The sequence below is a fragment of the Loxodonta africana genome, chromosome 3 (assembly GCF_030014295.1).
Source record: "Loxodonta africana isolate mLoxAfr1 chromosome 3, mLoxAfr1.hap2, whole genome shotgun sequence".
Taxonomy (NCBI): domain Eukaryota; kingdom Metazoa; phylum Chordata; class Mammalia; order Proboscidea; family Elephantidae; genus Loxodonta; species Loxodonta africana.
The window spans coordinates 10,021,396-10,036,224 of record NC_087344.1 but is presented as its reverse complement, the minus strand read 5'-3'; the positions used below and the strand labels follow the sequence as shown (position 1 = coordinate 10,036,224).

General features: G+C 42.7%; 1 protein-coding gene across 3 annotated transcripts in view; it reads left to right on the top strand.

Annotated features, from left to right (window-relative positions):
- The window catches only part of LOC111749406 (adhesion G protein-coupled receptor E4-like), an 85,877-nt gene extending 72,467 nt beyond the window's left edge, over window positions 1-13,410 (top strand). For all 3 annotated transcript variants that reach the window (XM_064280423.1, XM_064280424.1, XM_064280422.1), the window contains 4 exons: window positions 1,733-1,824; window positions 6,791-6,971; window positions 9,470-9,565; window positions 10,742-13,410. In XM_064280423.1, coding sequence (XP_064136493.1) covers window positions 1,733-1,824; window positions 6,791-6,971; window positions 9,470-9,565; window positions 10,742-10,861 — 489 coding nt within the window. In that variant the 3' untranslated portion in view covers window positions 10,862-13,410. The remainder of the gene's footprint in view (window positions 1-1,732; window positions 1,825-6,790; window positions 6,972-9,469; window positions 9,566-10,741) is intronic.
- The last annotated feature ends 1,419 nt before the right edge of the window (window positions 13,411-14,829 follow it).

The window sequence follows — 14,829 nt, the reverse complement described above, 5'->3', positions numbered from 1 at the left end:
CAACAACAACAGCAGAGCTGTGTTGCTCAGACATAGAGAATGTTGTTTCTCATCTGATGAAGTCGAAATGAGATGAAAATAACATTTAGGCTAATGTGATCCATCCCTCATCTTTGAATTACTGTCTTTGCTAGGCTTTGCCTAGCAAGACTTCAGTTTTGAATACGCTACCTTTAAGATGCCTATGAAGTACTCAGGTTTAGATGTCAGGTGGTTGCTGTCCTGTGTCATTAAACCAACTCTAACTCATGGCGACCCCATGTTGTACAGAAAGTTTCCTTGGCTGTAATCTTTACAGGAAGCAGATCACCAGGCCTTCCACAGTGTCACTGGGTGGCTTCAAAGCTTCCAACCTTTCGGTTACCAGCTGAGCATAAACCATGTGTAGCACCCAGGGCTTTAGATGTCAGGTGGCCAAGTCAATATGTAAGCATATTGTAAGTCAATATGAAAGCAGGCATAGACAACGTGTAATTGAATGGCTGTGATTGTGTTCCGATAAAACCTTATTTACAAAAACAAATTACAGACTGGGTACTGGATCAGGCCCATGGGCCCTAGATTGTTGACTGCTCCTGCTCAGCCACCTTTCTGGGTTCCTCCTGTCAATACTGGAGCTCTCAGGGCTGGTCCATATACTTTCTCTCTTCTCTACCTACACTCACTCCCTGGTGATCTCCTCCAGTCATGGCTTTCAATAATTACCTATACCCTGACAACTCCCAAGTGTATATACTCACCCCGGACCTCTTTTCTCAACTCCAGACGTACAAATTCAACCTGGCTACCTGACGTCTAAAGGGGGCAGTGGTGGCTCAGTGACAAAATTTTCACCTTCCACACAGGAGATCCAGGTTCCATTCCCACCCAGTACGCCTCTTGTACAGCCACCACTTGTCTGTCAGCGGAGGCTTGCGTGTTGCTACGATGCTGAGCAGGTTTCAGCAGAGCTTCCAAACTAAGACAGAATAGGAAGAAAGGCCTGGTGATCAGCTTCCAAATATCAACCAATGAAATCTCTATGGATCATAACAATCTGATCCATAGCCAATCATGGTGATGGCGCAGGACCAGGCAGCATTTCATCTGTTGTGCTTGCGGTTGACATGAGTTGGGAGTCAGCAGCCAATAACAACAGCCTGACATCTAAACTTGAGTATTTTATAGGCATCTTAGCATGTTCAAAACCAAACTCTTGATTTGAACTAGTCTTCCAAGTTGCTCCTGCCCCAACTCAGTCAACGGAACCTTTTTCCTCCTGAGTCCTTAGTTTATTAACCTTGGAATCACGTCACTCCGCTCCTTCTCTCACATGCCACATGCAATTCATTGGCAAATTGTGTGCTATTTTAACAGTTGTTGGTATGCTCGAGTCCATTGTTGTAGCCACTGTGCATTTTCAGTGTCTTCCAACCTAGGGGGCTCATCTTCCAGCATTGTATCAGACATTATTCCGTTGTGACCCATAACCTTTTCATTGTCTAATTTCCAGAAGTAGATCGCCAGGTCTTTCTTCTAGGCCTATTTTAGTCTTGAAGTTTCACTAAAACCTGTCCATCACAGGTGATTTGAAATACCAGTGGCATAGCTTCCAGCATCACAAAAACTCACAGGCGACCACAGTCTGACCACCTGCAGACGGGTGGTGATCATATCAAGTTAGGTGGTGATCATGGCAAGTAATGGACTAAAAAAACAAATTCTAAGTCGATTTTTCATGCTGTTTTCACAGATAAACTTGGTGTTCTACTTCCTAATTCTGTGGATTTTGAAAAGCAAACTTTCTTCCCTCAATAAGGAGGTTTCCACCATTCAGGATACCAGGTGAGAAAGCAACAGACCCAGTAGTAACCACAGAGTTGTCCTTATGGCACATTTCTGCAGGACCATTCTCTCTGGGAAGGAAGACACCTGTAGAAAATATGATGTAGATTTTCCTGGTACTATAGAAGGAGTATGTGAGGAGAACTTGGAGAAGAAGTAAAAACTATGATTTTCAAGTGGCTTATTGCACTGCCTCATTTGTGTACACAGCAGACATCCATCGAGTGTCTCCTTTGTGTGACATAGTCTTCATATGAATTTAGTGCCAAGATTGTCAATATTATCCACTTTGCACCTGAGAGTCCACCCACTTCTGGACTCCATTCTCCTTGATTGTAGCTACTCCGTTCTCATTGCTGCCGACTTGTCTTGTTCGTCTAGAGCTGCTGTAACAGAAATACCACAAGTGGATGGCTTTAACAAAGAGAAATTTATTCTCTCACAGTCTAGTAGGATTCAAGTCCAAATTCAGGGCATCAGCTCCAGGGGAAGGCTCTCTCTCTCTGTCGGCTCTGGAGGAAGGTCCTTGTTATCAATCTTCCCCTTATCCAGGAGTTCCTCATGTCCAGAGACCCTGGGTCCAAAGGACACCCTCTGGTCCCGGTGGTGCTTTCTTGGTGGTATGAGTTCCCCATGTCTCTGCTCTCTTCTCTCTTTTATATCTCAAAAGACATTGGCTTAATATACTATCTAATCTTGCAGATCTCATCAATGTGACTGCCACTAATCCATCTTACTATGTCATAGTGACGGGATTTACAACACAGGGAAATAACAATAGATGGTAAAATGGTAGATAATCGTGCAATACTGGGAATCATGACCTAGCCAAATTGACATTTTGGGGACGCAATTCAATCCATGACATGATCCAAACCATTGAGAATAATGGTTTTTTAATAAAATGACTAGGAATCGACTCAATGGCAATGGATTATATATAAAAATTCCCCAGGGATTAAGCCTTTGCTAACCAAAACGTAGCCATATTTCCCAAGTACCAATCCTTCTTTGTTTCCAACTTTCAAATTCCAATCACTGGTAATTATCAATGCAATCTGATTGCATGTTCAATCAATTTCAGACTGGAGCAGCTGATAAAAACCTTCCGCTTTTTTCATCTTTGGCCTTCGTGGTTGGTGCGCAAATCTAAATAATAGTCGTATTAACTGGTCTTCTGTGTAGCTGTATGGATATTATCCTATCACTGACAGCGTTGTACTTCAGGATAGATCTTGAAATGTTCTTTTTAACCGTGAATGCAACACCATTCCTCTTCAAGTTTTCATTCCCAGCATAGTAGACCATATGATTGTCTGATTCAGAATGAGCAATACCAGTCCATTTCAGCTCACTAGTGCCTAGGATATTGATGTTTATGCATTCCATTTCATTTTTGACAATTTCCAATTTTTCTAGATTTATACTTCGTGCATTCCATGTTCTGATTATTAATGGATGTTTGCAGCTGTTTCTTCTCATTTTGAGTCATGCCACATCAGCAAATGAAGGTCCCGAAAGCTTGACTCCATCCACGTCATTAAGGTCGACTCTACTTTGAGGAGGCAGCTCTTCCCCAGTCATCCTTTGAGTGCCTTCCAACCTGGGGGGCTCATCTTCCAGCAATGCTATCAGAGACTGTTCTGCGGCTATTCATAATGTTTTCACTGGCTAATTCTTTTCAGCAGTAGACTGCCATGTCCTTCTTCCTAGCCTGTCTTAATTTGGAAGCTCAGCTGAAACCTGTCCTCCAAGGGTGACCCTGCTGGTATCTGAATACCAGTGGCATAGCTTCCTGCATCACAGCAACACACAAGCCCCCACAGTACGACAAACTGACAGACAGGTGGGACTGACTGGAAACAAAGAAAAAGGATCAGTAGATGGAAAATATGGCCTTGGTGATAAAAACAGTGCTGGAGATTGAATGATAGAATTTTGCGAGACCAGCGGCTTCTTCATAGGAAATACCTTTTTTCACCAACATAAACGACATCTATACACCTGGACCTCACCAGACGGAATACACAGGAATCAAATTGACTGCATGTGTGGAAACAGATGATGGAAAAGCTCAATATCATCAGTCAGAACAAAACCGCGGGCCGACTGTGGAACAGACCATCAATTGCTCATATGCAAGTTCTAGTTGAAACTGAAGAAAATCTGAGCAAGTCCACAGGAACCAAAATAAGACCTCGAGTATATCCCACCTGAATTTAGAGACCATCTCAAGAATAGATTTGATGCACTGAGCAGTAATGATGGAAGACCAGATGAGTTGAGGAATGACATCAAAGAAGAAAGCTGGAGGTCATTGAAAGACAGGAAAGAAAGAGAAGACCAAGATGGATGTCAGAGGAAACTCTGAAACTTGCTGTCGAGCATCAAGCAGCTAAAGCAAAAGGAAGAAATGATGAAGCAACAGAACTGAATAGAAGATCTCAAAGGATGGCTCGAGAAGACAAAGTATTATAAAAACACATGCAAAGAGCTAGAGACAGAAAACCAAAAGAGAAGAACATGCTCCGCGTATCTCAAGCTGAAAAAAGTGAAGAAAAAATTCAAGCCTTGAGTTGCAATGGTGAAGGATACTATGGGGAAAATACGTAACGACACAGGAAGCATCAAAAGCAGATAGAAGGAACACACAGAGTCATTATACCAAAAAGAGTTAGTCTACTTTCAACCACTTCAAGGGGTAGCATGTGCTCACGAACTGATGGTACTGAAGGAAGAAGTCCAAGCTGCACTGAAGGCAATGGCGAAAAACAAGACTCCAGGAATTGAAGGAATATCAATTGAGATGTTTCAGTAAAAGTATGCAGTGCTGGAAGTGCTCACTCCTCTATGCCAAGGAATTTGGAAGATAGCTACCTGGCCAACTGACTGGAAGAGATCCATATTTATGCCTATTCCAAAGAAAAGTGATCCAACCGAATGCAGGAATTATCGAACAACATCATTAATATCACACACAAGTGAAATTTTGCTGAAGATCATGGAAAAGCGGCTACAGCAGTATATCAACATAGAACGGCCAGAAATTCAGGCCAGATTCAGAAGAGGACATGGAACCAAGGATATCATTGCTGATGTCAGATGGATCCTGGCTGAAAGCAGAAAATACCAGAAGCATGTCTACTTGTGTTTTGTTGACTATGCAAAGGCATTCGACTGTGTGGATCATAACAAATTATAGATACTGTTGGGAAGTATGGGAATTCCAGAACACTTAACTGTGCTCATGAGAAACCTGTACATAGATCAAGAGGCAGTCGTTAGGACACAACAAGGGGATTCTGAGCGGTTTAAAGTCAGGAAAGGTGTGCATCAGGGTTGTTTCCTTTCACCGTACCTATTCAATCCGTATGCTGAGGAGATAATAAGAGAAGCTGGACTACATGAAGAAGAACAGGGCATCAGGATTGGAGAAAGACTCATTAACAACCAGCATTATGCAGATGACACAACCTTGCTTGCTGAAAGTGAAGAGGACTTGAAGCACTTACTAATGAAGATCAAAGACCACAGCCTTCGGTATGGATTACACCTCAACATACAGAAAACGAAAATCCTTGCAACTGGACTAATAAGCAACATCATGACAAATGGAGAAAAGATTGAAGTTGTCAAGGATTTCATGGAAGCAGCAGTCAAAAAATCAAAAGACACATTGCATTGGGCAAATCTGCTGCAAAGGATCTCTTTAAAGTGTTGAAAAGCAAAGCTGTCACCTTGAAGATTAAGGTGTGCCTGATCCAAGCCCCGGTATTTGCAATCGCATCATATGCATGTGAAAGCTGGACAATGAATAAGGAAGACCAAAGAAGAAGAGACGTTTTGAATTGTGGTGCTGGCGAAGAATATTGAATATATATATCACGAACTTCCAAAGGAACCAACAAATCTGTCTTGGAAGAGGTAAAACCTGAATGCTTCTTAGAAGTAAGGATGGCAAAACTGCGACTTACATAATTTGGACATGTTGTCAGGAGGGATCAGTCCCTGGAGAAGGACGTCATGCTTGGGAAAGTACAGGGTCAACAGAAAGGAGGAAGACCCTCAACGAGATGGATTGACACAGTGGCTGCAACAATGAGCTCGAGCATAACAATGATTGTAAGGATGGCACAGGGCCATGCAGTGTTTTGTTCTGTGGTACATAGGGTCATTGTGAGTTGGAACTAATTGGACGGCACCTGACAACAACAACCAAGAGGACTGTAGTTCCAATCCACTAGCCGCTCCTTGGAAACCCTATGGGGCAGTTCTACTCTATGCTATAGGGCTGCTATGAGTCACTTGATGGCAACGGGTTTGGTTTTTTGATTTTTTTGAGTAGTGCAAATAGTTAAGTGCCCAGCTATGAACCAAAAGGCTGGCAGTTCCAACCCACCAAGAGGCACTTTGGAAGACAGGCCTGCTTCTGAAAGGTCACAGCCTTCAAAACCCTACGGGTATTCTTACTCTGCTCAAGTGGAGCGGCCACGCGTCAGAGGTGAATTGGCAGCAACTAACATATGTAATATACTGATATTCTATTTAAAATATTTATGTTATATTTCAATCTTGTTATAATAATATGTTATTTTATTTACGTATAAGTATTTCTATTACATACTTTAAAATATAAAATAGTATTGATTTTGTAAGTATAGGAAATAGAATAATATATATATTCTAAATAAATAAGAAATATAATAACATGTTTAAAAAAAGTCGCTATCTAGTTGAGTCAGACTCATGGTGATTCCATGTACATCAGAGTAGAACTATGCTCATAGGGTTTTCAATGGCCATGACCTTTCAGAAGGAGATTGCCAGGCCCTTCTTCTGAGGGACTTCTGAGTAGGTTCAAACCACCAAGCCTTTGGTTAAGCGCTTAACTATTTGCACCACCTAAGACTCCTTAAGTGCCTGAAAAATGTGGTTATTATTAATCTTTTCTCTTTTTTTTCCCCAGAGTCATGACATTTAAAGCCATTGCTCAGCTATTTATCCTGGGCTGTTCTTGGGGCCTTGGTTTTTTTATGGTTGAAGCAGTAGGGAAGACGGCTGGATTAGTCATTGCCTACATATTCACCATCATCAATGTCCTGCAGGGAGTTTTGCTCTTCACGGTGTACTGTGTCCTTAGTCGCCAGGTAAGGCTAATTATTTCCTCACTTGCTAGATAGCCCCAAAATCTCATTGAATCACTACTCACATTCTTGCCCTTCCCTCACCCTTTATTTTTGTATTTTTGTGTTTCTCAGTTCTGGGAAGATAGATTGGCCTCTGTTTGGGTCTGCCATGTGCTCTGGGTCTCATCTTCTCAGCATCCTAACATATTTCTTAAGAGCGCTGTAATAGTCAGAATAACACAGATTATGCTGTCGTAACAAATAGCCCTCTTCTAGTGATCAAATGGTAGAATGTGGAACAGAATTTTGAATTCTCACACAATCCAAACTTACTGGAGTCACAGAGGCTGAATGACTCCTTGAAACTATTGCCCTGAGGTAATCTTTAAACCTTAAACTGAAACTATTCCCCTGAAATCATCTTTCAACCAAACAATAGTTTAGCTTAATTAGTGAAGAATGTTTTGCCTTGAGCGTTCTGCTGTTTTAGAGAATTATCTATCCGTAAGTGATGAAATTGACAAAACCAACTCGAAAGGTTAGATGAGCTTAGAGGGCAGTGAGTACAATAATGGTGGTGAGAAAACGTGGAAAGGATAACAAGAATTGTTGTACAACTTGAAGAATGTAACCAGTGTCACGGAATTGTACACATAGGAATTCTTGAATTCCTTTATATTTTGATGTGTATCTTTTCAACAAAAACAAAACAACAGAAAACAATTAGCCCTCCCCCAATCTCAGTGGGTTACAACAGTAAAGGTTTATTTCTTGCTTGTGCCACATACCTGTGGGTCGAAACTCATTGCGTTCACTCGGGGATCTAGGCTGAGGGGGCAGCCCCGGTGTAGAACATTGGTGATCTCACAGCCAAGGAAAAAGTGATCAAGGGAAATCACACTTACACTCTCTTGAAGCTTCTACTCAGGACTGACACATATCAATTCCACCCTCATTCCATTGGCCGAAGCAAGTCATAAACCATACCTGAATTCACCTTGGAGGGGAAGAATAATCCTACTGTAGTGAGGTGCACTATTGGGAGGGACATTGGACTTTTGGCACAACCTCCCACAAGCTCAGAGAGACTTCTGCTCTAATCCAAGTTCTTCCAATGAGTATGTTGTTGTGCGACATTGGATGGACAGCTTAGCCTCTCTGAGCCTTGTTTTTTTTATCTGCAAATGTGGCAATACCTACTTTATAGTGTTGAGGATTAAATGAGATAATGCAATATAAATTTCCCAGCACAGTCCTCAGCAGACATTAAGTTCTCACAGAGAGTCATTACTATAATTATCCTCTTCACATAGATTAGAAATAGCTTTCTTGGCTTTGTCCTTTGCAATTGAGTAGAACTAAAATCAGTTAAAATGCTCGTTACAAACACAACAGCTTAACACTTCATTAATTCTCTTCCAGTCTTTTAGTGCCTTCTGAACGCTTGGTACTCCTCACACAGAAGAAGTAAAATGCAACTTGCATGTCTTAGCATTAAGTATTTAACAGTCATTTGACATGTTAAGGAGGTTCAAGGAAGGCAATTCATGGGATCATGAGGGTGGTTTAGTGCCATGGTTAGTGCTAGGGTTCTGAAGTAAGAATGACAAGATTTCGAAAGCTGGGTCTGTGACCATAGAGAAGTCAGTTTACCTCCAAGAGCCTCAACTTCTTCATCATTAATTGAGGGTAAGGGGAACACCTTCCTCATCAGATTAAATGACAGAGTGCATGTCAAGAGCCTGGAACATAGCTTGTTGATGGGTGCTGTCAAGTTCATTCCAACTCATATTGACCCCATGTGGCAGAGTAGAACTGCCCCGTAGGATTTCCTAGACTGTAATCTTTACATGGGAGGAACAGATCACCAGGTCTTTCTCCTGTGGGCCCACTGGGTGGGTTTGCAGCAGTGGGTGTGTTTGCGTCACCAGCCTTTCGGTTAGCACCTGAGTGCTTAACCATTGCACCACCAGGGCTCCTTGGAAGATAGCTAGTGTTCAATAAGTGGTGGCCTTCATCATCATCGTCATCACCACCACCACTATCATCAGCATCTTCATCAACATATTTCACCATAATCACTTTCATTATCATTGTCTTCACCACCATAATCACCTTCATTACCTCCATCATCATCACCATCATCATCTTCATCAACATCATATCATCACCTTCATCATCACCATAATCACTTTCATTATCATCATCATCACCATAATCACCTTCGTTATCTCCATCTTCATCACCACCTACATCATTATCATCATAATCCATCATCATCACCATATATTGAGCCCTTATGATGCCTGGCACTTAGCAAGCACCCTTTCCATAGCTGAGAAAGTTTAATTTGAATAAAATGAACTAGGATGAGCGTGGCCAAGACTGTACACAAAACCCCTGAAAGAATAGCAGAAGGTAGGGCTCGGCATCTGTACCTCTAGCCTCCCGTTTTAGGGCCCTTTCTTTTGCACCAAGCTCTGGATGTAATGCAGTCTCCATATCCTTCAATCTTCCAGGTTCGAAGGGAATACAAGAAATGGTTTACTGCAAAGTGGAAAGGAGTTGAAGTGGAAAGCACTGAGATGTCTCGGTCTACTACCCACACCAAAATGGTAAGATCCTCCTCTCTGCAATGCCATGGACTTGTCTGAACCCAACATCTTGTGCTACCAGGAGTTTCCTGGTTCCTTGATCTGAAAGAAAAGAGAGATTGCATTAGCTTCCTGCCATTGTGCAGCTGAAGTTTCTGTTTTTTGAGACCACAGCCAGAAAAACTCTTCCTTCGTTCCTTCCCTCCTTCCTTCTTTCCTTTCCCACTTCCTGCTTTCCTTCCTCCTTCCCTTCTGCCCCTTTTCTTTCTCTTTCTTGCTTTTCTATTTCTTGCTTTTTTCCCTTCCTTCCTTCCTTCCTTCCTTCCTGCCTGCCTGCCTGCCTGCCTGCCTTCCTCCCTTCTCTTTCTTTCTTTCTTTCTACTTCTTCCTTCCTTCCTTCCTTTTTACAGTCTTTCCACAAATATCCAAAGGATATTTGTCCAGACATCATCATTTATTTAACAAATATTTATTCAGTGTCTAGTATATGCCAGGCACTGTTTTCGGTACTGAGGAAACAACCTTACAATCGTGATTGATCCTCACAGGTGCCATCACTGTAGTATTTAAGTGCAGCCTAGGTTCAAATCCCAGATCCACCACTTTTACATTGCCTAACCTTGAGCAAGTGACTTAACTTCTCATGCCTCAGCTTCCTCATCTATAAAATGGGGGTAGTACGGGTTACCACTATCTATCTCTTCCTGAGGATTGAATGTGGTCATATAAAGGCTTACAATGCTCCTGGCATGCAGGAAATACGTCGCGTTTGTAAAAAGATAAAATTATAACAGAAACTAAAAAAGAACCATTATCCTGGTGTTCTTTGGGAAAGGGCTGCAGAGTCAAATATTGGGGCATCTTTCATGAGCATTGGACCATTCCGAAATTCTAGCTGTCATCTCTAGGCATACTAGAAGTTTTAGTTAACTTTGGAGGCATTAATTTCTCTTGGGAGCCCCCAGGTGGTGCAAACAGTTAATGGGCTCAACCGCTAACCGAAAAGTTAGAGGTTGAAGTCATCCAGAGAAGCTTCAGAAGAAAACCCTTCTGAAAAATCAGCCATTGACAACTCTGTGGGGCACAGTTCTACTCTGACACACATGGGGTCACCAGGAGTTGTAGGTGACTTGACAGCATCTGTTTTGGTGTGGTACTTTCTTTTCAGCTTTTCTCCATATTATCTCCCCCAATTAGGAGACTCCGGAGAAGCCATCAGAGTTTGTACAGAAAAAAGACACCAAAGACACTGTGTCCACCCAACCAGAGCCGCCAGCTGACCTTGCTGCTGTTTCCTGGCTAAAGACAAAGGAATGATCTGCTGATCGATGGAGCCCCTTGTGGTCACATGTGGACTGGACACGTGCCACCGTGTATATCTCTTCCCTGTGATGTGTTGACTCCTTCCCTTATTTTGGTCTCTATTGGTCTCTAGCTCCCTAGAAAGAATGGGACACATGGAGAATTCTTAAAACCAGCATCCTGTAGCAGATCATGAGCCATTACCTGCTCAAGGGATGGTTTTGTTTTTGTTGATGTTTTGTTTCTGGTATCTCATTTTTTTATTCTTGTTCAAAATATAAACAGTAAAACAAAACATGCCAATTCAACAATTTCTACAAGCACAATTCAGTGATATTGGTTACATTCTTCAACTGTAAAACCGTTGTCACCCCCCTCTACCAAATTGTTCCTCCTCAATTAACATAAACTCACTGCCACCTCAGCTTCCTACCTGACCTTCCAGTTGCTGTGGCCAATTTGATCCCATAGACATAATTCTTTCAAAGAGCACAATGTTCGAGGCAGACATTATTTACTAAATAAGCTAAGTTAGTTGTTGTTTGGTTTACAGACTACTTCAGGAGATATTTTTGGTTTAGTGTTTAAAGAATTATTTCAGGGAAACGATTTCAGGGGTTTGTCCAGCCTCAATGGCTCCAGAATGTCTGGATTCCATAAGAATTTGAAATTGTTCTGCATTTTACCACTTTGATCAGGATTCTTCTATAAAATCTTTGATCAAAATGTTCGATTACAGTAGCCGAGCACCATCCACTTTCTTCTGGTCTCATGGCAAAGGAGGTAGTTGTTGATGGAGGCAATTAGTCACACATGCCATTTCTTCCATCTCTTCCTGACTCTTCTTTCTCAGCTGCTTCAGGTGAATAGAGACCAATAGTTGTGCCTTGGATGGCTTGCAAGCTTTTAAGACCCCAGGCACTATGCAAGGAGCCAGGAGGTAGAACAGAAGCACTAAAAACGACGTTAGGTCAATTACCCAGGATGTCTCAAGGGGTGCTTTTTAATAATGTGGGAAATGGGGTTGAGTTTCTGACCCCTTGGCTAACACCTGGATTTAGTTCACAGCACCCTCTCTTGCCTCCCCCTCTCCCCATTCCTCTCCCTGACTTGTATGGTGTTGCATTTTATGCCCCCAAAGACCTTTCATAACTCAACGTTTGCCTAACTCAGTATTCTCCATATGGACAAATATTAAAAGGGACGGTTGTATTCTCGGAACACGAAAATACACCATCACTCACGCTTAGGGACACATCGTGGATGGGAGGGTGCTTGTAGCCAGGCGACCAGCACTGTTCCCTTTTTTTTTGCCTGATGACATGTTCAAACCTAAATGTAAGCCTAGGTTAAAGATAGTTTTCTTTTCTTGAGTATTTCCAGCAAAAATGCTCCAAACAACGTGGCGTATCACAGTGGTGGTTTGGCCTTATTTGTTTTATCACTTTCAATTTCTTGTCCAAAGTTACTGATTTTTCGGTGTGTTTCTCAGCACTGCAGTTAACAAATGCATGATGACTTGGTTATCAAAAGGTTTTTTAAAAATATTTAAAATTCTAATAATAGTAAATGTTAAAACTGAAGTCGCTGGATGGTGCAAATGGTGAAGAGGCTCAGTTACTAACCAAAAGGTTGGAGGCTCCAGTCCACCCAGAGGAGCCTTGGAAGAAAGGCCTGGCAATCTTCTTCTGAAAATTCAGCCTATAGAGGACAGTTCTGCTCTGACACACATGGGGTCGCCATGAGTCAGAATCGACGCAGTAGCAACTGGACTGGGAATCTAATATCAGGGAATAAGCAGAGAAGACTTCCTCAAAGAAACAGAATAGGATACCATAGAAGATACAGATCTTGGGGTCAGCATATTGGAATATCCAGTCCCACAGCTACAGAACTTATGCTGTGTGACTTTGAGCTAGTGGCTTCACATCTCTGAGCTTCAGTTTCCTGATCTACTAAATAAAGCTAATAACTCAATGGGCGATCTCCATTTGCCTTCAGGAGCCACACTTCCCCCTTCTCCACCCTGAACTGTGCCCCAGAAAGCTGGTCTGGATGCACCAGAACCCCAGAAGGGGTTTGAATGGGCATGGTCAATGGAGTGCACTGGCAAGAGATTGAAAGGAGGAAGGAAAGTGAAGTGGGGATATTTCTTTCCCCAGCTCCCTCCTCATGAGCCCGTGGGTTGGTTGTTTTTCTCCACCCAAAGTCTCCTACAGTTTTCTCCAGGTCTTTGGTAACCTCGGAAACCCTGGTGGCATAGTGGTTAAGTGCTATAGCTGTGAACCAAAGGGTCGGCAGTTTGAATCTGCCAGGCGCTCCTTGGGAACGCTATGGGGCGGTTCTACTCTGTCCTATAGGGTGGCTATGAGTCAGAATCAAATCGACGGCACTGGGTTTGTTTTCTTTGGTTTTGGTAACCTCCGTCTCCCTTTACCTCTCACAGGCCTGGAGGTTGTTATCAGCTCTCCACATTACTACCCCTCGGGTGCTCCATTATCCCTTGTTATTTTGCCCTAAACTTGCCTTCACCTTTGTAATAAATCCTTCAAGAAACTCACCTCATTCCCCCATTGGAGTATGCCTCTGTTTCCTGGCAGGACTCTGATAAAATAACTGTAACTACCCCATAGAGACATAGCTCTGGTGGCACGACAGTTAAGCACTCAGCTGGAAACTGAAAGGTCACTGATTGGAACACCCCCTCCGCCAATGATTCCAGGGGAGAAAGACCTGACAATCTGCTCCTGTGAAGATCAAAGTCTGGAAAATCCTAGGGGGCACTTCTACTGTGTCACACAGGGTCACTATGAGTTGGAACCCACTCGACGGCACACAACAACAACACCGCACAGAGTTAATTATGCAGATTCAGTGATAGGATGCATGTGAGAGATTGGCCTGGTTCCTGGCACATAATAAACACTCAGAACTCTCATCTGTTGGTTTGTTTCTGTGATGGCTGACATGTTGCTGTGACGCTGGAAGCTATGCCACTGGTATTTCCAATACCAGCAGGGTCACCTTAGATGGACAGGTTTCAGCAGAGCTTCCAGACTAAGGCAGACTAGGAAAAAATGCCTGGCGACCTCCTTCCAAAAATCAGCCAGTGAAAACTCTATGAATCACAACAGAATGTTGTCCAGTATGGATCACAACAGAACGATGTCCAATATAGTGCCAGAAAACAAGGCCCCCAGGTTGGAAGGTCGCAACAATAGACTCAAACAAACCAATGATCATGGAGATGGCTCAGGATCAGGCAATGTTGTGTTCTGTTTTACTGGCAACAACAAATATAAATATAAAACCATTCCCATCGACTCAGCCCGGCTCCTGATGACCCCATGTCTTACAGAGTAGAGCTGTTCCATAAAGTTTTCTTGACTGTAAACTCCACAGAAACAGATCGTTAGGGTTTCTTCTGTGATGTCACTGAGTGTGTTCCAACTCTTCCAAACTTTAGGTTGGCAGCTGAGCACAGACTGAGAAATAAGAAAGCCCAATATTAGTATGTTTGTTTGCTACGGGCAGGGTTAGGGTCAGGGTGGTCAGGGTCAGGGTAAGTGTTAGTGTGAGGGTTACGGTTGGGGTTAGTGTTAAGGTTATGGTTAAAAAACTGGTTCCTTGGTAATCTCTCAACGGCAGAGAGTCGATGAAAAGGGGAAGGAAAACAACGTCCCCCTGAACAGACCAAGTCATAAAAGTCAGAAATCTGGAACTGAAATAGCCATATTTCCCTTTTATTGGTTACCCTTCCCCCATCGGCTTTCCCAGGGAGCTGCACGTGTTAAGATTCATTATTTCACTCTCCAGGTTTGATGTGGTTTACCCTTTAAATTTTTTTTCCCAAAGAAGTACTGACTTCACGGTTGCACGCTCGGCTCCTCAACGTAAGCAACGTTCTACCTACCTGGTCCTAACCTGGCTCCATGTGACATTAAGTGACAGAACATTCCATGAGGGGGTGATGAACTGCTGCT